Source organism: Rhinolophus hipposideros (genome assembly GCF_964194185.1).
Source record: "Rhinolophus hipposideros genome assembly, chromosome: X".
NCBI classification, from domain to species: domain Eukaryota; kingdom Metazoa; phylum Chordata; class Mammalia; order Chiroptera; family Rhinolophidae; genus Rhinolophus; species Rhinolophus hipposideros.
Genome location: NC_138046.1, coordinates 50,837,774 through 50,858,744, shown reverse-complemented (window position 1 = coordinate 50,858,744; position 20,971 = coordinate 50,837,774). Strand labels below are relative to the sequence as shown.

Genomic DNA, 20,971 nt, shown 5'->3' with positions numbered 1-20,971 from the left:
AACTTTCGCACGTGGCTTACCAATTACCCAGCACCATTTATTGAAGAGGGTGTCTTTTCTCCATTGTATGTTTTTGGCTCCTTTGTCAAAAATTATCTGTCCGTATTTATGTGGGTTTATTTCTGGGTTCTCAGTTCTCTTCCATTGGTCTGTGTGTTTGTTTTTCTACCAATACCATACTGTTTTGATTATTATTGTCCTGTAGTGCAAGCTGAACTCAGGGAGTGTGATACTTCCAGCATTTTTCCTTTTTTTTTTTTCGGATTGCTTTGCCTATTCGAGGTCTTTTATGGTTCCATACAAGTCTGATGATTTTTTTTTTGGTTCTCTTTCTTTAAAAAATGCCATTGGGATTTTGATGGGGATTGCATTAAATCTGTACATTGCTTTGGGTAATATGGCCATTTTAACTATGTTGATTCTTCCAACCTATGAGCACAGAATGTCTTTTCATTTCTTTGTGTCTTCTTAAATTTCTTTTAAAAAATATCTTATAGTTTTCAGTGTATAAGTCTGCACATCCTTGGTGAAGTTTATTCCTAGGTATTTTATTCTTTTTGTTCCAATTGCAAACAGAATTTTTTTTTTTTTTATTTCTTTTTCTGAGATTTCATTGTTAGTATATAGGAATCAAGGGACTTTCGTAGGTTGATTTTGTAGCTGGCAACTTTACTATATTCGTTTATTGTTTCTAAAAGCTTTTTGGTGGAGTCTTTAGGGATATATATATATATCTATATATATATGTATATATATAGATATATATATATATATCTATATATATAATCATGTCATCTGCAAAAAGTGACAGTTTAACTTCTCCATTCCCAATTTAGATGCTTTTCTTCCTTTCTCTTGCCTGATTGCTCTGGGGAGGATTTCCAATACTGTGTTGAAAAGCAGAGATGATAGGAGACAGCCCTTTCGTGTTTCTGAACATAGAACATTGGGCTTCAGGTTTCACCATTAACTATAGTGATAGCTGAGGGTTTGTCCTATATGGCCTGTATAATGTTAAGGTATTTTCCTTCTATACCCATTTATTAAGTGTTTTAATCATAAATGGATGTTGTGTCTTGTGAAACGCTTTTTCTGCATCTATTGATATAATCATATAATGTGTGTCCTTTATTTTGTTTATGTGGTGTATCACATTGATGGATTTGTGTATGTTGAACCATCTTTGTACCCGTGGGATAAACCCCACTTTGTTGTGATGTACAATCCTTTTAATGCATTGTTGCATTCAATTTGCTAGAAGTTTGTTTAAGATTTTTACGTCTGTATTCATTGGAGATACCGGTCTGTAATTTTCTTTTTTTTCTGTTATCATTACCAGATTTTGGTATCGGGGTAATATTGGCCTCATAAAATGAGTTAGGGAGTATTGTCTCTTCTTCAGTTTTTTGGAAGAGTTTGAGTAGGACAGGTATTAGATCCTCTTTGAATGTTTGGTAGAATTCACTAGTGAAGCCATCTGTTCCCAGACTTTTGCTTTTCGGAAGGTTTCAGATGACTGATTCAATTTCCTTACTGGCAATCAGTCTATTTAGATTTTCCAATTCTTCGTGATTCAGCCTAGGAGGGCTATATGTTTCTAAGAACTTGCCCATTATTCTAGGTTATTGAATTTGGTGGCATATTCACAGTATTCTTGGATGATCCTTTACATTTCTGTGGTATCCGTGATAACTTCCCCTCTTTCATTTCTGATTTTATTTATTTGTGTCTTTTTTTTCTTTTTATCATAGTGACTTTAGCCAAAGGTTAGTCAGTTTATTAATCTTTTCCAAGAACCAGCACTTTGTTGCGTTATTGTTTTCTATTGTCTTTTTGTTCTCCATTTCATTTAGTCCTGCTCTGATTTTTATTATTTCCTTCCTTCTGCTGACTTTGGGTTTCATTTGTTCCTCTATTTCTAGATCTTTAAGGTGTAACGTGAGGTGATTTGTGATTTTTCTTGTTTCTTGAGATAGGCCTGTAATAATATAAATTTCCCTCTTAAAACTGCTTTCATTGTATCCCAAAAATTTTGGTAGGGTGTATTTTCATTGTCATTTGTTTCTGTGTATCTTTTAGTGTCTCCTCTCATTTTTTCTTTGACCCTGTCGTTCTTTAAAAGTGTGTTGTTTAATCTCCATGTATTTGTGGTTTTTCCTGTTTTCTTTCTGGAGTTGCTATCCAATTTCACAGTCTTGTGATCAGCAGAGAATATGCTTGGTATGGTTTCAGTCTTCTTAAATTTGTTGAGGTTAATTTTATGTCCCAATGTATGGTCTATCCTTGAGAATATTCCATTTACACTAGAAAAAAATGTATCATCTGATGTTGTAGGATGTAATGTACAATGTACTGTTGTAGGATGTAATGGTCAGTTATGTCCATTTCATCTAATGTGTCATTTAGGGCTGATATTTCATTATTTATTTTCTGTTTGGATGATCTATCCATAGCTGTCGATGATGTATTTAAGTCCCCTAGTATAATTGTGTTTTGGTCAATTTCTCCCTTTAGTTCTGTTAGTAGTTGCTTGGTATATTTCAGTGCTCCCAGATTGGGGGCATAACTATCGATGACTATTATATCTTCTTGTTGTATAGTCCCCTTTATCATTATGAAATGTCCACCTTTGTCTCTTGTTGCCTTTTTTATCCTGAAGTCTGTTTCATCTGATATCAGTATGTGTACATCTGCTTTTCTCTGGAAACCATTTGCTTGGAGTGTCAGTTCCCTCCTTTCGCTTTGAGTCTTTTATTTTTCCTTGCAGCTGAGATGTGTCTCTTGGAGGCAGCATAATGTTTGTTTAGTGTTTTGATCCAATGTGCTATTCTGTGCCTTTTTAGTTGTGAGTTCAGTCCATTTACATTTAGGGTGATTATTGATACATGAGTATTTCCTATCGATCTATCTCTGGTTTTCTGGAAAGATAGTGTCTCCATTGTTTCTTCACCTTTTTTTTTTTTTCGCTATCTGTTATGTCAGTGTGGTGGTATTCTATGATTTTTCTATCTGTTTCTTCTCTTTTTTATGTTATATATTTCAATTCTGAATGTATTTTTTGAGTGATTACCATGAAGTTTATGCAAAAGAAAATTTGATATTTAGAGTATTCCATTTTCTTCAGTATACTTGCTTTCTCCATTCCCTTGTGCCAGTTCAATCTTTACTCTCTCCTCTCTCACGTTTTTGTTGGCACCAATTATCCCTATTTATGCTGTGAGTTACTTTCCTCATTTTTACGTGTTGTTGTATTTTTTTTCCTTTTTTACCCTGTATGTTATGTGTAAGTGTATAGTGTCCTACTCGGTGTAGGGGTTGCCATTTCCTGCTTCTGTCTGTTCATAATACTACTCATGGTTTTGTATTCTTTTGTTTTTTGTTTCAGGTCGAATAGCTTCCTTCAGTTTTTCTTGTATGTAGGTCGTGTGTTACAACATGTGTTAGAAAATTCCCTCAGTTTCTGTATGTTTGGAAAGGTCTTTATTCCTCCTTCATATCTAAAGGATATCTTTGCTGGATATATTATTCTTGGTTCCTAATTTCTCTCTTTCAACAGTTTGAATATTTTATCCCATTCCCGCCTGGCTTGAAGAGTTTCTGCTGCAGAATCTGGTGATAATCTAATGGGCTTTCCTTTGTAGGTTACCGTCTTCTTTTCCCTGGCTGCCTTGAGGGTTCTTTCTTTGTCATTAATTTTTGACAGCTTCAATACAATGTGCCTTGGAGAAGGCCTGTTGGGGTTAGGTAATTAGGTGTTCTGTTTGCTTCTTGAATTCGAGGATCCAGTTCTTTCCACAAGTTTGGGAAGTTCTCCTCGACTATTTGTTTGAATATACTCTCTGTTCCCTTCAGTCTTTCTCTCCTTCTGGTATGCCCATTATTCTTATATTGCTCTTTCTGATGGAGTCAGAAAGTTCTTTTAGAGTTCTTTCATTTCTTTTAACTCTCAAGTCTATCTCTTCTTCCATCTGTGTCATTTCCAGATTTCTATCTTCAGTATCACTGATTCTTTCCTCCCTCCGGGCAACTTAGTTACCTAAGCTGGCCATTTCATTCTTCATTGCTTTTATTGAGTGCTTAATCTTCAGTAATTATGTTTGGTTGTGTTTTTTTTTTTTCTAATTTCAGTGTCTTTGGTAAATGTTCATTTTGTTCTTTGTGTTTCTGAGTTCATTAAACTGCCTGTGTTTTCTTGCATCTCGTTGAGTTTTTTCAGAACTGCAATCTTGAATTCTCTGTCCTTTAAATCACATATTTCCATGTCTTTCAGTTCATTTACTGGAGACTTTTCATTTTCTTTCTGAGCTGTCTTGTTACCTTGGTTATTCATGGCAATTAATGAATTATTATTTCTCTTCCTAGACATCTACAGGAGTGGCTTCTGCAACAGGTTGATAGGAAGATGGTTTTTTTGTTATTTGTTTCATTTTCCTGTAGCTGTTAGTAAAATGTTTTATTTTCTCTCTGACTACAGCCTTTTATTCTCTCCCATGCCATAGTGTTATATTTTCTCTGCACTGTGTCAGCTTCTCTCGCCACGGGGGGATTCCCTGGAAGGTGGGCTTCTCCTCTGTGAACAGGTTGCCTGGGTCACAGGACACCGCCTCCCTGGGATGATGTGGAGAGCTTCTGAAGTTTCAAAGCTCTTCCTGCATCAGCTTCAGGGCCAGTGTGTTTCAGTGGCTCTGTTTACTCCTGCAGGGATCCACCCAGATAGGTGGGGGCTGGGGCAGGATGGGCTGTGAGAGGTGGCCCAGAGCAATGGCAGTGACCACCAGCACAGCCAGTCCTGCACCCAAGGCTCCCTGCACTTCGCTGGAACCAGTTAGGCTGAAAGTCCATGGCTGCGGGCCTCAGTTCTCATAACTGCAAATATTCTGTTCTTTTGATCTGACACTCCTACTGTTCAGCTACTAGCACTGGTAGCGTGGGGGTCCGGCGAGCTCTTGGAGGATGGGGATGGGATGGCCAGGCTCCGAGCCTAAGCCTTCCGCCCTCTGCTAGGCAGTGAGGTCTTAAACCGCTGTTTTCACCCTTCTTCCCTCAGTCTTTACTCAGAGGTCTCTACCATGTGCATTGCGTTCAGCGGTGTTATATGCTGATCCCTCAGGCGGGACTGTGGGCCATAAACAGAGCACTAGCAGTCCGAGTTCTTCCCTCTTTGTGACTGCAGTAGCTCCGGAATGCAGGGAGCTCAGAGCACCGAACTCAGGTCTGCTCCTGCGCCCACCCAGCCCATGTGACCGCACTTCCCCCTTTCCTCCTCCTCTGCTTGTCCAGTGTGCCCACCTTTAGATGATTTCAGTTGTGTCTGTCTGCTGCACACAATGTCATTTGTGGAATTATAGTTGTTTAATTTGTTGTAAATTCCACTGGAGATTTCAAGAGGTGTACCTCACACTCCATTTTTATGAAGTACAATAAAAAATTGTACTATTTTAAGCACTTTTTCTTTATATATTTATATTTTACCGAACCACTCATCTGTTTTTATTGACACCTATCCTATGTCCTGTTCTGGTCAAGAAGTGTTGTTTTATGTTGCTTCTACTTTGGATTTTTTTAAACATTCATTTCCATTTTTGTTTCACTTAGTTTTAATATTATATTTTATGCACTATTTTTCCTGTTTAAATATTGATGCCATAAATTTTCATTATTTCGTTTCGTTTGAAATTATTAACTCTCTTGATTTTCTGATAATCAGATATAACAATTTTTGTCTGCCAAGATTGGTTTTAGCCATATCCACTTCCACATGACTATATAATAATAATATAATCTTCTAGCAAATCACCCCTGAACAGATGGTTTGAAGACCTCTGTCTTCTCTAACTTTTTGTGCATTGTAATCCACTAATAACATAAAATTGGAAAACAAAAATGAATTTTTTAGGAATCAGTGTGTTTCTTTCATTTTATAATTAGATGAAGAACATAGCACATAGTGTTTAATCTTTCTGCTTTACAGTGCATTTAGATGAATCAACGTAGGCATATGTTCACTTTAAAAGTCATTATTTAAGCTGTACCCCACCCTTTTTTTTCTTTCCTGCAGAGGTCTGGAAGATCGAGCCCACAGTGATCAGTTTAATGCTTTTTTCAGGCTGCCCAAAGAGGAAATTTTGAAAGAAGTGCATGAATGTTTCTTATGGGTACCATTCAGCCACTTCAATGCTCGTGGCAAAATGTGCATTTCTGAAAACTATATCTGCTTTGGTAGCCAGGATGGCAATCTATGTAGTGTAATCATTCCATTTCGAGAGGTAATGTAAATTTGGTTACTTATCAGTTTTTTTGTTTGAAAATATTATCATTCACAGAGTAAAATATCCTTTAATTCTGTAAGTTATTAAAAACTCAGTATGTAACATCCTTTTAGTAATTTTTAAATAATCATTTTTTGAAGTTCAGCATTATTCTTCAGGATAAGAGTACCAGTCTTCAATATAAGAATATTAGGATAAGATCCTTAATAGCTCTTGTTGAAAGTGAAAATAGAAAAAATAAAAAATTCAGAAACAATGTAAGGGTTTATTAGGATGACACAAAATGGAACATGATCACTCAGACACTTGTGGCATGAATATCAAAACTTAGACTATCACATTTGATATACACAGTCAAAAAGAATAGAATTGATAGCTTTTATGTAAGTCAGAAATACGATATTGGCAGTGCAGCACTGAATTTTTACATTTGTATTGTCATTTTTAAAGGCAACGTGTTAGTTATACCTTTTCTTTAAGAAATGAAATAATTCACACCGAGGTTACTTGTATCAGTGGTACCCAAAGTCTGTTTCTTAATTAGTCATACCAGGGACCTAAACTTTTATCCACAAAAGAGTAAGCTAAACACATTTTGCCTGAAGGTGTCAGCAACAAGGGAAAATGTGATTCATTTATACTATGTTTTATCCCCCAGGTCTTCGCTATAGAGAAGACAAATGATTCCAGCAAATCTGTCATCATTAGCGTCAAAGGAAAAACAGCTTTTCGCTTCAGTGAAGTTAAAGACTTCGAACAACTCGTGGCAAAACTCAGGCTCAAGTGCGGGGCAGCTTCAACTCAATATCATGATATTAGTACAGAGGTAATTATATATCAACCAAATCATTTTGAAATAAAGGTTTGTGTTTTTTCTGGTCCCTTGCTTCAAATGGAATTCATAGTACCTTTCCTATTGATACTTAGGTTTATTTTTTTAAAAGATTGAAACCAAAGAAATTATACCGTGTTTCCTCAAAAATAAGACCAGGTCTTATATTAATTTTTGCTCCAAAAGACTCATTAGGGCTTATGTTCAGGAGATGTCATCCGTACAAATCACGCTAAGGCTTATCTTCTGGTTAGGTCTTATTTTCGGGGAAACAAGGTATTCTCTCAGTCACATCATAAAGCAGAAGTGAAAATTAAGGTCTTTTTCCTTTTTAGGAACTTGTTCTTTATTACAGAACTGTTATTATTTGATCTTTCTTAACTGTATGTGTTGTTTATCAAATATATACATCTTGTACTTTCATACAACATGTCTTTTAACAACTCAAACTATATTTGAGAATTCAACAAGGCCTAGGAAAAGGACTCTCCTCTTACTGCTATAGAGAGACAGTAATTTTAAACCACTCTAAATATCTTTTATTTAATATCAATTGGGTCAGCCTTATTTACATAATCTAGCCCAAAGCAAAATAGTGGCATATCTGTTTACTAGTAAAATAGTAGAGGAAGCAAATATTTTTAGCAAAGGGTAGTTAAGAGCCTGATTTTGATGTTTAGTGTGTTTTTCGTGGAAACGTAGATAGTTTCAAATTAATTTTTTCAGTGCCTAGGAACCTCATGTTTTTAGTAGATTGATAAAACTTATCATATTATAAGTATTTATGTTGTAATTAAAAATTCAAAGAAAAATCAACATTGACTCTACTAGCTATATTATTTTATTTGAATTGGATTATAGAGGCTTTTACCTCTCTCTCCAGAGACTGAAAAGATTATGCTCAGTCAATTATAGATTATGCTTAAGTCAATTATAATGCAGTGTTGATAAGACTAACTTTCCCTTTGATTATAGAAACTCACAATGAACACATGTAATATACATATGTATGTGTGTGTATACACACACATACACACATACATACATCTCAGTTCCAGACACAGAACCTTCATGTTGGCCATCAAGAGTTTTATTACCCCAACTTTCTAATCTTTCCTTCTCTTCCTGTATGTACCCAGGATATTCCTTAGTTTGATATGAGGACAGAAGTAAAATTTGATCAGTCTTGCTAATTTCTCTAAAAGTTGGACCATACACAAAAAGGCACTCAAAATGGATCAAAGACATAAATAAATGTCAGAGCTGAAACTATAAAATGCTTAAAAAACAGGACTAAATCTTCATGACCTTGAATTAGGCAATGTTTTTTCTTAGCTATGACACCAAAAACACATGACAAAAGAAAAAACATAGTCAAATGGACTACATCAAAATTAAAATCTTTCATAGTACAAATGAGACCATGGTAGTCTCTTAGGATCTTTGTATTTCTGTGGTATCAGTTGTAATGTCTCCTCTTTTGTTTCTAATTTCATTTGTTGGAGTCCTGTCTCCTTTTTTCGTCATAAATCTGGCCAAAGGTTTGTCAGTTTTGTTGATCTTTTCAATAAAAAACCCTTAGTTTTGCTGATAGTTCATTTCTTTTTTTGCTGAAAAGTATTTCATGTTCTGGATATATCACAATGTTTTATTCATTCACCTACTGAAGAATGCCTTGGTTGCTTCCACGTTTTGGCAATTATGAGTAAAGCTGTTGTAAACATTTATGTGTAGGTTTTTGTGGAGACGTAACTTTTTAACTCATTTGGGTACATACCTAGGAGCACAATTGCTAAGCATATGGTAGGACTGTACATAGCTCTGTAAGAAACTGCCAAACAGTCTTCCAAAGTGACCGTACCGTTTTGCATTCCCACCAGCAATGAATGAGAGGGTTCCCGTTGTTCCACATCCTCAGGAGCACTTGGTGTTATCAGTGTTTCGGATTTGAGCCATTTTAATAGATGTGCAGTGGTATTTCATTGTTGTTTTGCAATCCCCTGAGGACATATGATGTTGAGCATCTTTTCAAATGATTATTTGTCATCTTTATATTCTTTTTGATAAGGTCTCTAATTAGATATCTTTACCTATTTTTTAACTGGATCTGTTGGGTTTTTTTTTTTTTTGAATGTAGTTTTCTTTAGTTCTTTAACATCTGCTTTACATTCTTAGTTTACAAAATCCAAGAACTATGCCCCCTCTGGGACATTTTTGTTGTTGCTTTTTTGTTTATACTTCATGTTCTCATTTTTAAGTCTGGCTTCCTTGGATCACCCAGAGTCAGTATAAATTAGTGGTCAGCCAATGATGGGTCAGAAGACTTCCTTAAATGCCTTGAACCATGAAATTTTCCACCTTTGCCAAGGGGATCTTTGTGCAAAAGTATACCTCAAACTTCCAGCAGTTTATAAATCAGCCTTAGCTTTCACTTCTTACTTCCAAAGTCGGCCAGAGTTGAGTGACTGGGACTTTCTCCTGTCCCATTTCTTTCCTGGGCAGATTCAGAGCCCTGCACATGCATGCATGCATTTAGATCCTCAAGAATATGTTGGCGCCTTTCAAAGTTCCCTATGGTCATCTGATTCTCCAGGTCTTCCTTTTCCATTTTTAGCCAGGGTCTTGTTTGCCCCATAATGAAATAGCCTTAGACAGCTGTGATGTTATCAGAAGATTGCTCTGCTTTGCTCTAATGCTGTGGGGAAGGGGCTTCTCTCTCACAGAGCTGAGCTCTGAATCAAATCAAATGATAACAGCATCCTGGGAATGGAGATTTTCCAGGGAGCTGCTAGTTTGGTCAAAATATTGACTGTGTCCTGGGCATGGGGCTTTTAATGAAGCTCCGAAGGATTCTTTGCTGTGATGATGCTGGCTTTCCTCACTACCACACCGTTGAGCTTGGGAGGGTGACAGATGGGAATAGCCTCAAGTTAAAACTTCACAGACTCTGGTGTTCCTATTGAGGTTCATCAGTTTTACTTGAATTCATGCTGTTCAGTTTGTTCTGTGCCTGTGGTTAATTTCCTACATTCTGAACTGTTGTGGTTTGTTTGTTTGTTTGTTTGTTTGTTTGTTTGTTTTTATGTTTTGCCAGTATTTTGTTGCTTTTGTAGGGGAGAGGGTTCACTGAGGTCCTGAGTTTCCTGTTCCCGACATTGATTTGTGACATCTCTAATTTTGATAGAAAAACAATGTCTCCCTGAGACATTGCTTTAGATTGTGGTTTATAAATGACAAATAAAGCATTAGCACCTTTTCTTGCAGAAACTTTTAAGCATACATTTCGGACAATTACATTCTTTCTTTTTCAGGTCCCTATAAGTTCTGATTCTGCAGACCCATCTGATAATATTGAGGTACAGTCTTTGACATGTCAAAGAGAATGCAGTAAAACTGTGAACACTGAAGCCTTAATGACGGTATTTCACCCTCAGAATTTGGAGACTCTTAATTCCAAAATGGTAGGGAAACAAAATATTTAAATCTATGGACTAAAACAGTTGATCAAAAATAAAAATCTTAGAACAGACTAGAAGGTGCTACAACTGAACACTCTTCTTTTGGGGCTTGAAAAGGTTTTACAGCAGGTACTACTGTGTATTATGGTTGGTTCCATTACACAAAAGGACTATTATGAATTAAGATAAAAGGTGAAAGTTGAGTATTGGGTTTCATTTGCATAGATTTATAATCAGTCCTAATCGAAGTGATTTGGGAAGAATGATGGTTCAAAGCTTTACCTTCTAAGTGTAATGCTTTTTCCATTTTTCTATGAGTTTAGCTAAGAATTAAAATAGTAAATTAAAGCTGTTATGTTCATGTGGATTTAAAAGATTTTTGTGATGACAGTGGTCCAGTGTTTGGCCCATGGATACTGCTTTTGATCTTCTGTTCTTGATTTCCATAGGTATTGTGTCATGGTGAAGACAGTTATCAAGTTATTTGAAAGAAGTTAATTTTTCATTATGTTTAGTTGCTTTGATTTTTTTTTATTTTATTTTACTTTATTTTTTGGTTGTAGTTAAAAGAAAAGATGAAGGAACAATCATGGAACATACTATTTGCAGAACGTGGACGTGGTGTCAGCATGTTTCGGACCAAAAAGACTCAGGATCTGGTTATAAGAGGGATTCCAGAGACCTTAAGAGGAGAGCTCTGGATGCTTTTTTCAGGTATTATATTTATTCACTTTATTTAACAGACATGAATTATGCCCCTTCGAGGGGCATATTGTACCAAGCTAAATAAAAATATTTCCAAAGATGGCTAGGGCAAAGTCTTATTCATCATGAATCCAGACCAATCAAAGAGGGTGCATTAGTTATGTGTACTTACCTATACGAGGTTTGACAATTAAGTTCGCAAACTTGTCACCATGTGCTTATGTTGGCAGCACTATACAAACAGCTCGGTAAGGTTTCATAACCTTGGTATATCAGTGTCTCACAGCTGTGTTCGTATCGATGTGTGGCGGTGTCTTGCTGAGTGGTGTTCATTGTTGTTGTGTGTTTTTGTGTGCCATCGCAAGAATGTCTGAGCTTGAATTACAGCAAGGAACAAACATTAAATTTCTTGTTAAACTTTGGCAAGAGTGGAAGTGATCTCAGGGACATGTTAGTCCAAGTTGATGGGGATGATGCCATGAGGAAAACAGCAGTGTACAAATGGATTAAACGTTTCTCTGAGGGGAGAGAACACATCACTGATGAAGAGAGGTCAGGACAGCCAGCAATGAGCAGAACTGACGATAACATTGCAAAAATTCATCAAATTGTGCATCAAAATTGTTGGCTGACTGTGAGAAGCATAGTAGACCAAGTAAACATCGATAAACAGTTTGGAAAATCTTAACCGAAAATCTTGGCATGGGAAAGGTGTGTGCTAAAATGGTCCCGAAGGAGCTCTTGCATCACAACAATGCACCACCTCACACATGGAACTGTCTGTGAGGGAGTTTTTAGTCAGTAAACAAATAACTGTATTGGAACACCCTTCCCACTCACCTGTTCAGGTCCCCAATGACTTCTTTCTTTGCCTGAAGTTAAAGGAAATATTGAAAGGAAGACATTTTGATGACATTCAGGACAGCAAGGTAATATGATGACAGCTCCGATGGCCTTTCCAGAAAAAGAGTTCCAAAATTGTTTTGAAGGGTGCACTAGGTGCTGACGTTGGTGCATAGCTTTCCAAGGGGAATACTTCAAAGGTGACCGTAGTGATATTCAGCAGTGAGCTATGTAGCACTTTTTCTAGGATGAGTTTGCGAACTTAATTGTCAGACTTCGTATATCCATCCACTGTCCGAGCAGATTAATTTATCAGGCGAGACATAACTAATTGGTGGAGGTCAGATGTCTATCTCTAGTGTCAAAAGAAAGTTAAGGGGGAAAAACAGTTCATGAAAATGTTATTCTGTTGGATAAAATTGGGGTCCTCATGTTACAGAGTCTAGTGTGATGCTTTTTCTTTTGTTTGTGCTCACATACTACTTGAGCACAAAACTAAATTTAAAGGTATTTCAATTCTTTATGTACATACACAAGTAGTAGCTTTATTACATTCCTCTTCTTTTGTATGTCAATGCAATCATCTTGACAGGAGCTGTTAATGACATGGCTGCTAATCCCGGCTATTATGCTGACGTGGTTGAGCAGTCCTTAGGGACCTGTAACTTGGCTACTGAAGAAATTGAACGTGATTTGCGTCGCTCCCTGCCTGAGCACCCAGCCTTTCAGAGTGACACTGGCATATCTGCTCTGAGGCGGGTACTCACTGCTTATGCATTCAGGAATCCCAAAATTGGATACTGCCAGGTATGACTTCGTTATGAGTCCAACTGTGTCCTTATTCCAAGTGATACAATCACATCAAATCCAGCTCTACTAGCTTAAAAATCGTGATAATAATTACAAGCGGGTGCGCGGCAATTGATAGTGGATATTATTAATCTAAGTAGAATGGTAATGGAAATACTTAGGAGAATTAATATTTCATTACTTCATTTTTCTTTTATATCTAGCATGTTTATTGAATTCCTGCTTTGTAAATTATATTGTGCTAGGTGCTGAAGAATATATAAAGATGAATCAGATAAGGGTCTTCCCTTTAAAAATATATAGACTTGTAGGTACCGTGTTTCCCCGAAAATAAGACCTAGCCAGACAGTCAGCTATAATGCATCTTTTGGAGCAAAAATTAATATAAGACCTGGTATTATATTATATTATACCCGGTCTTATATTAATTTTTGCTCCAAAAGTTGCATTAGAGCTGACTGTCTGACTAGGTCTTATTTTCGGGGAAACAGAATATGAAAACATTCATTGGCAAATGAAAAACAATTGAGGCAGATTATTAGAGAAATATAAAGTCCCATCAGGATTTATAATAGGGATAAATTACTTTCACCTGGAGGAATCAGAGAAGGCTTCGTGGAAGAGAGAACATTTATAGATCTTGCATATTTGTGGAATTTGTATGTATGGAAAAGGAATGAAAGAACATTCCAGGTGAAGAGATCAATGTAACCAAATACAGGTAGAGGTAGATGTGGAATGTATATAGGACCATGTTCTATTTAGTAGAAGTGTATGGTGAATGAAGTGAAGTAGTTAGAGAAAAAAATCAAGATAGATAGATTGGGATAGGTCAGGAGTTTGAATTTTATTTTGTGGGCAGTAGCAGAATCACTGAAAACAATGCTATATTAGGGTATACTGGACTGCCAACACAAATAATCTCAAAACATAAAAGTTTACTTAAAAGAATAAACAGAGAAGAGCAAGTATTTATGTCAGTAGGCAGCTTTCCTCCATGAGATTATTCAGGGACTTAGGCTAATAGCAGTCTCTGTCATCTTCAAAACATGGCTTCCAAGGTGCTCTTTCATTGCCATTACTACTCAGGGGCTGGAGGAGAGAGCGTGGAGAGACAGTTGGGGGAGATTTGATCACCTAGGCCTGGAAAGTGCACGCATCATTTCACCTACATATTACTGGAGGATCTTGGTTTCATGGCCACACCTATTCATGTAGAAGTCTGCAAAATGTGTGGCTGAGCACATGTATGTGCAGATACCGTGGAAAAAGGGGAGATGGATTGTGGTGAATAGCTAGCACTCTCTGCCACAGATTCATTTATAATGGGTGGGACACCCATAAGTGTTACATATCAGTCCTATTTATTCATTGAAAGTTATTGTACACAAATATATGGTGATGGAAGAACTGACTGGGTGGTGAACATACAATGTGAGATATAAATGATGTATTACAGAATTGTACACCTGAAATTTATAAACTTTACTAACAGTTGTCACCCCAATAAACTTTAATTAAAAAAAGAAAGTTATCGATACAGAATTCTTTTTTTTTTTTGAAAAGCAGAATGGAGACATAAATGACGGGATTTATTTTTTATTTTTCTGTGAATTTTAGGCAATGAACATTTTGACTTCAGTGTTGCTTCTGTATGCAAAAGAGGAAGAAGCTTTTTGGCTTTTGGTTGCCGTGTGTGAACGAATGTTGCCTGATTATTTTAATCGTCGAATAATTGGTAAAAAAAACAAAAAAAAAAAAACACATAACAATATATAACTGTATTTCTTTTCCAAACAATTTATATGCCTGTTGTCTATCCAGTTACCTATCAAATGGAAGAACTGATCAATTAGGTTTTAAAATATACAAAATGCAAGCAATATCAAAATGTCACATTCACTGACATGCTCAAGAGAAGAGCTTTCTGTACTGAATAACAATTGGGAAAATTAATGTTACTTTTTTAAAGACTAAAGTACCTGGCCTGTTTCTTAATAAAATAGAAATTTTAAGTTTATTATCTCCATATTGTTAAAACAGTGGTGATCTGAAGCATCGAGAGATGCTGGAAATTTTTTAATAGTTTCTTGATGAGAGATAGATTTTAATCAGCTTAAAATCTCCAAATTTATATGACTTGTACAGATATTTTCAAGATTTGAAAGGTATCAAGTTCTTGTTTCCTTAATTGTATAATATTTTATTCAGTCATCAAACATTTATAGATCTATGATCACCTACCTTAAAATCATAGGTGGTCTCTCCTTTGTACCCTCATAAGCCTTCAGTATCATGGCTAGGTCATTGATTGTATTGCCTTTCATTATAGGCAGGTATTTATCTTACATTCTACTAGATATTAAGCTTTTTGAAGATGAGACCATTTCAGTAATTGGTATATCTCTTATAACACGTGCAGGTTTATACACATAATAACAATTCAATAAATAATTGTTCAAATGAATTTTAATTGACTTTCTCAAGTGCTTCTTCATACAAGACACTCTGCTACCGTGATTCCCTGAAAATAAGACCTAGCAGGACCATCAGATCTAATGCGTCTTTTGGAGCAAAAATTAATATAAGACCCGGTCTTATTTTAATATAATATAAGACCGGTTCTTATATAATATAACATAAGACCGGGTATAATATAATATAATATAATATAATATAATATAATATAATATAATATAATGAATATAATATAATACCAGATCTTATATTAATTTTTGCTCCAAAAGACACATTAGAGCTGATGGTCCGGCTTTGTCCTATTTTCGGGGAAACATGGTAGCAGATAAAGACATACGTGAAACATAGAAAAGGCGCTGAAGAGGCTCATAATTTAAGGAAGAGAAATGAGATATATCAGCATACTATAGTAATAGAAGTGGGAAATATCAGAAACAAGTCCTTTTGAAAGGTATTATATTTTTAAACTTCTTTTTATGTTCTCCAGGTGCCCTGGTGGATCAGGCCGTCTTTGAAGAACTTATTAGGGATCACCTTCCCCAGCTGACAGAACACATGACTGATATGACATTCTTTTCCTCAGTTTCTCTCTCATGGTTCCTCACACTTTTTATTAGCGTGCTACCTATTGAAAGTGCAGTGAATGTGGTGGACTGTTTTTTCTATGACGGAATAAAGGCCATTTTACAACTGGGATTGGCAATACTTGACTATAATTTAGACAAATTGCTGGCATGTAAAGATGATGCTGAAGCTGTGACAGCTTTAAACAGGTACTGTAAGAACCATACTATTTAAATCCGAAGAGCCCTTTAGATATTATGTTGTTCAGTCCCCTTATTTTACAGATGAGGAAACTGAGCCCTAGAAACTTGAAACAAGTTGCCCGAGGTCACAAAGCTAGTTGAATGAAAAGGCTAGGCGTAAGGCACTCCTCTGTTTTCAAATAGAATATAGCAAAAGTAAATGCTTTTGAAGTAAACCACTGATATTGTTGATTCATTATGCTGGAACTTTCATAGTCCCAGTTTGAGCTATAAAGTGTCTCTGTGTAAAAGTAATTTGAAGAGGGAAGGATAGTTGCTAATGTTTAATATCCAGTGGGGGAAATTGTTCTGATTTTCAAGTGGTTTCAATCAGGTTGGCTGAGCTTTACTTATGAATATTTGATTGGGTAACTGTTATAATGGTACATCAAATCCCATGATGTACAGAATAAAATATAAATACCTCACTCTATCATTTAGAACTCACTGTATTAAAGCCTACGTGTACCTATTCTTATTTTTCCTTACATGCCTCTACTTACCCTATATTGCATCCTTACTGGGCTCTATACTATTTGCCTTAAACTGAATCTGTTTGTTTCCATCACACTTTCCTCCCTAACTCTGAAATAATTTCTTCACCATCCCATCCCCCACTCCCGTGTCTTACTAATTCTGAATCATTTTCAAATTCCACTTCTTCATAAGACCGCCCTTTGTCCTCTTAGTTGAAATTAACCTCTGACTAACTAGGGAGAAATTAGCTGTCATTTTCTCTGCATTTTACTCCCACTGATTCTTGTGTTACTATCACTTTTGGATAGGTTCTTTGACAGTGTCACTAATAAGGATAGCCCATTGCCTTCAAGTGTTCAGCAAGGTTCAAATGTGAATGATGGAAAAAGTCATATTAGAGTGGATATTACAGATTTGATTAGAGAGTCAAATGAGGTAAGATTTTTAATACCTTAAATATAATTACATAGCATGTTTAAAATGATCAATACTATAGTTATGTCTCTAGTGGTATATTAAGAGTAAGATACTCATGCAAGTAAAGATATCATTTAAAATATGACTTTACTTTAAAAATGAGTTCTGTGAACTGTTCCTAGGTTATATAGCCTCCTCTGCTTCCATTTGCTTTTCATTAAATGATGGTAGATTCTCTTACTTTCACAAATTATGACCACTTTTAACTATCACTATGTAAAAAGGTGACAATTATTCTCTCCTTAGAGACTAAGAATTTTACCAGTGTTCTTGTACTTAGCCTAGACACATAGTAGATGGAATGCTCTCCAGTGAATATATGGAAAAACAAATGTGGGAGGTGAAAATTTGCATAATCACTGAACAAGTTAGAAAAATTGCTAAAAATAGAACCAAGGCCTCTGAGAATTGAATCTGATGAAATTCAGTTGTAAGAGAAGTGACTGTTTATTATGAATGTGTATCCACTGAAATCATATTTCTTACAGAAATATGGTAATATTTGTTGTGAAGATATATACAGCATGCGCTGTCGAAATAGGTTGTTTGTGATACAGACCCTTGAGGAAACAACAAAACAGAATGTGGTGAGTATTCACTCAATGAGGGAAACCCATTTGGAGTAACATTTTTTTTCTTCTACTTCCCTTAAAGTATTATCATTCTATGTAAAGAAAATAAAAATAAGTAAACTTTTGAGCTAGATTCTTGCCACAGCTTAGCTTACTATAAATTTTTTGAGAGGAAATAAGTTATTTTCTTCTGATTGAATTATGCTGGTTTCTCCAATATGTTTTGTATTATTTGACCTTCAATAGTGAATGTTATGATGCAGCCACGTAAGCATAACATATTTGTGATGTGCTCCATCAATAAGAACAGCTGACCTACATAGTAGTCAGTGTTGGTAATACATATTATTATCCTGAGATACCTAAGATAAAGTGAGAAAGGTAGAAACAGTGTGTTTGAAATTCTCTCCTTGTTAATATTTGGATGGCTACATAAGAAGCTTTTAATATTGGTTACCTCTGATGAGTAGGATTAATAGATTGCTGATCAGAAGAGGGAGAGTTTTACTTTGCTGTATATGTATCCTTCTGTACTGTTTGAGCTTTTATCATAAGTATATGTATTGCTTTTGTAAACCTACTTGTTTAAAAGCCAAGTCCTCAGAGGTACAAATCTGGGAAAGTTAACATTGCTGAAGATTCCAGGTTTAGATTTCAATTAAATCAATGATGTTGCTGTAATATAATTATAATAGCATAGAGCCTCCTTGTTTTAGTTTTTATAAATTTACTTTAAAAATAATACTGAAGTAATATATGCTCATTGTAAATTATTCAAACATTATAGAAATGTAAAACAGTAAATGTTCCCTACCCCAGTAGTAACCAGTATTAAAATGACTTGGCAGATAACCTTCCAGATCTTTTTCTGTGGATCTATAGACATAAATGTGTGTGTGTGTGTGTGTGTGTGTGTGTGTGTGTGTGTGTGTGTGTGGCAGGGGGTGCTAATACAGTTTGTTAAATGATATCATACCAGTCACTTTGTTCTGCAGCTTACTTTTTTCTTATTAAATTTATTGGGGTGACAATAATTAGTAAAATTACATAGGTTTCAAGTGTACACTTATATAATACATCATCTATATATCACATTGTGTGTTCACCACCCAGAGTGAGTTCTCCTTCCATCATGAGATATTTGATCCCATTTACCCTCATCTACCAACCCCCTTCCCCCTTCCCGTCTGGTAACCACTAAACTGTTGTCTGTGTCAATGAGTTTTTGTTTGTTTGCTTGTCTTGTTCCTTTGTTGCTTTCAGTTTTATATCCCACATATGAGTGAAGTCATATGGTTCTCAACTTTTTCTGCAGTTTACTTTTTTTCAGTCAAAAAATATATGCTCATTGTATATCAGTACATACAGAGCTACCTCACTTTCTTTAATGTACTGAATAGTATACCATAGTATGGATATGCTGTACTTTATTTAACTATATATGTGGATATGCATTTAGTATGACATTTTTTGCTCTTATAATACCTTATCTAAACATCCTTGCATAGCTATTCTTACACATTTATAATTTCTGTAAGGTAGATTACTGGAAGTGAAGCTGGGTCAAAGGGTATACCCGTTTTAAAATGACATGTCCTGCCAAATTGTCCTCCAAAAATTTGTACCGAATATAATCCCACCAACAGTGTGTAATGATTCCCCTTTTCCCACACTCCCACTAACATCAGATATTAAAAATCTTTTAATTTGCACCGATTTGATAGATTAAAAAATAAAATTGTACTTTTTATTTCACTGATCAGATAGCCTCTTTCATTTCTTAATTGCCTATTTATAAGCTTTGCCCATTTTTCTGTGAGATTGTTTGTCTTTTTCTTATTGATTTGTAGGAACTCTTTATATATTAATGGTATTCTTTATCAGTTATGTTTGTGACTAATATTTTCCTTCAATCTTTATTTTTAATTTTCTTTAGTGTATGTTTCAGAGTATATGTTTCAAATTTTTACATAGTTCAATCTTTTATTTTTTGCATGTTGTGTTGGTTTTATGTCAAGCTTAGCAAGTGGCCTTTCCTATTTTAAATTGCATAATTTGTAAACATATTTTGTCATATTGGCTTATGGTACTGGTATTACTTTGATTTTTTAAAAAACATTTAGCTCTGTAATACACATAAAGTATCTTTTGTTTACAATGTGAGATAGGACTCTAATGGTATTTTTTTCCAACTGAAGCAACTCATTGTTTAAATGCCATTTATTGAGTAGTCCATTCCTACTGTACTGTACTGTAATCTACCTTTTTTATGTGCTAAATACTTATATACATACATGGGTTTATGCCTGGAGTCTCTTTTATTCCTGTAACAGCACCATGCTGTTTTAACTACTATGGCTTTATAGTCCATTTTGAAATCTGGTGAGGCTTTTAAAAAGTTTTTAATATCCATTTCAATGATGTCTTTTTAAAGGTTCTTTAGTATTTATAGTTTTCATAAATGGGTCTTACACATTTCTTGTTGGGTTTATCTGCTTGTATGCATTTGAGGTTTTGTTGCTAAATATGAATGAGATCTTTTTTCCTTTAGGTTTTCTAATTTGTTTATCGCTGTGTATGTAAAAGCTATGGATTTGCATATGTTGTTTATTAAGTGGCTGTGTTAGTGACTCTCATTAGTTCTAATATTTTTTGGTTTAATTTCTCAAATTTTTTGAATAGGCAAGCATATCATGTCTAGTCTTAGAGTTTTGACCTTTCCTGATATTCATACTTTTTTTAGGTTGGGGTTTCTTTTTGTTCGTGTGTGTGTGTGTGTGTGTGTGTGTGTGTGTGTGTGTGTTACTATATTGGGTATCATCTTTAGAGAAGAATTAAATAATAGCAGTGAGAGTAGACTTTCTTATCTTACTGCTGAATTTCATAGGAATGCCTCTAGCATTTTATTGTTAAGTGTGATGTTTGCTGTTGATTTCTAAAGGATGTCCTTTGTCAAATTGAGGAGTTTCATTCAGTTTCTAGGTTAAAAGATTTTGGATATTTCTTAAAAATCAGTATTGACTGTTAACTTTGATCAAATGACTTTTCCATATCTTGAGATTATGTCTTTTTCTACTTTATTAATGGAGTAAATTATATTAAAGAACTCCTAATATTAGACTTCTGTTGGATCTTGAATGAATCCTATTTGGTCATGTTGTTGATAATTTCGGTAAATAGTTTAGCTAGATTCTATACATTTATGTTAAAGTGACATTGGCGTATTTTTCTCTTTGTGTGTGTG

The 20,971-nt window shown here is 35.2% G+C and overlaps 1 protein-coding gene across 1 annotated transcript in view; it reads left to right on the top strand.

Moving 5' to 3' along the window:
* Positions 1-20,971, top strand: part of TBC1D8B (TBC1 domain family member 8B) — a 62,439-nt gene that overhangs the window by 30,552 nt on the left and 10,916 nt on the right. The window contains exons 6-14 of the mRNA XM_081043380.1: positions 6,059-6,266; positions 6,928-7,095; positions 10,413-10,562; positions 11,123-11,273; positions 12,700-12,914; positions 14,538-14,655; positions 15,883-16,168; positions 16,987-17,113; positions 17,644-17,742. Coding sequence (XP_080899506.1) covers positions 6,059-6,266; positions 6,928-7,095; positions 10,413-10,562; positions 11,123-11,273; positions 12,700-12,914; positions 14,538-14,655; positions 15,883-16,168; positions 16,987-17,113; positions 17,644-17,742 — 1,522 coding nt within the window. The remainder of the gene's footprint in view (positions 1-6,058; positions 6,267-6,927; positions 7,096-10,412; positions 10,563-11,122; positions 11,274-12,699; positions 12,915-14,537; positions 14,656-15,882; positions 16,169-16,986; positions 17,114-17,643; positions 17,743-20,971) is intronic.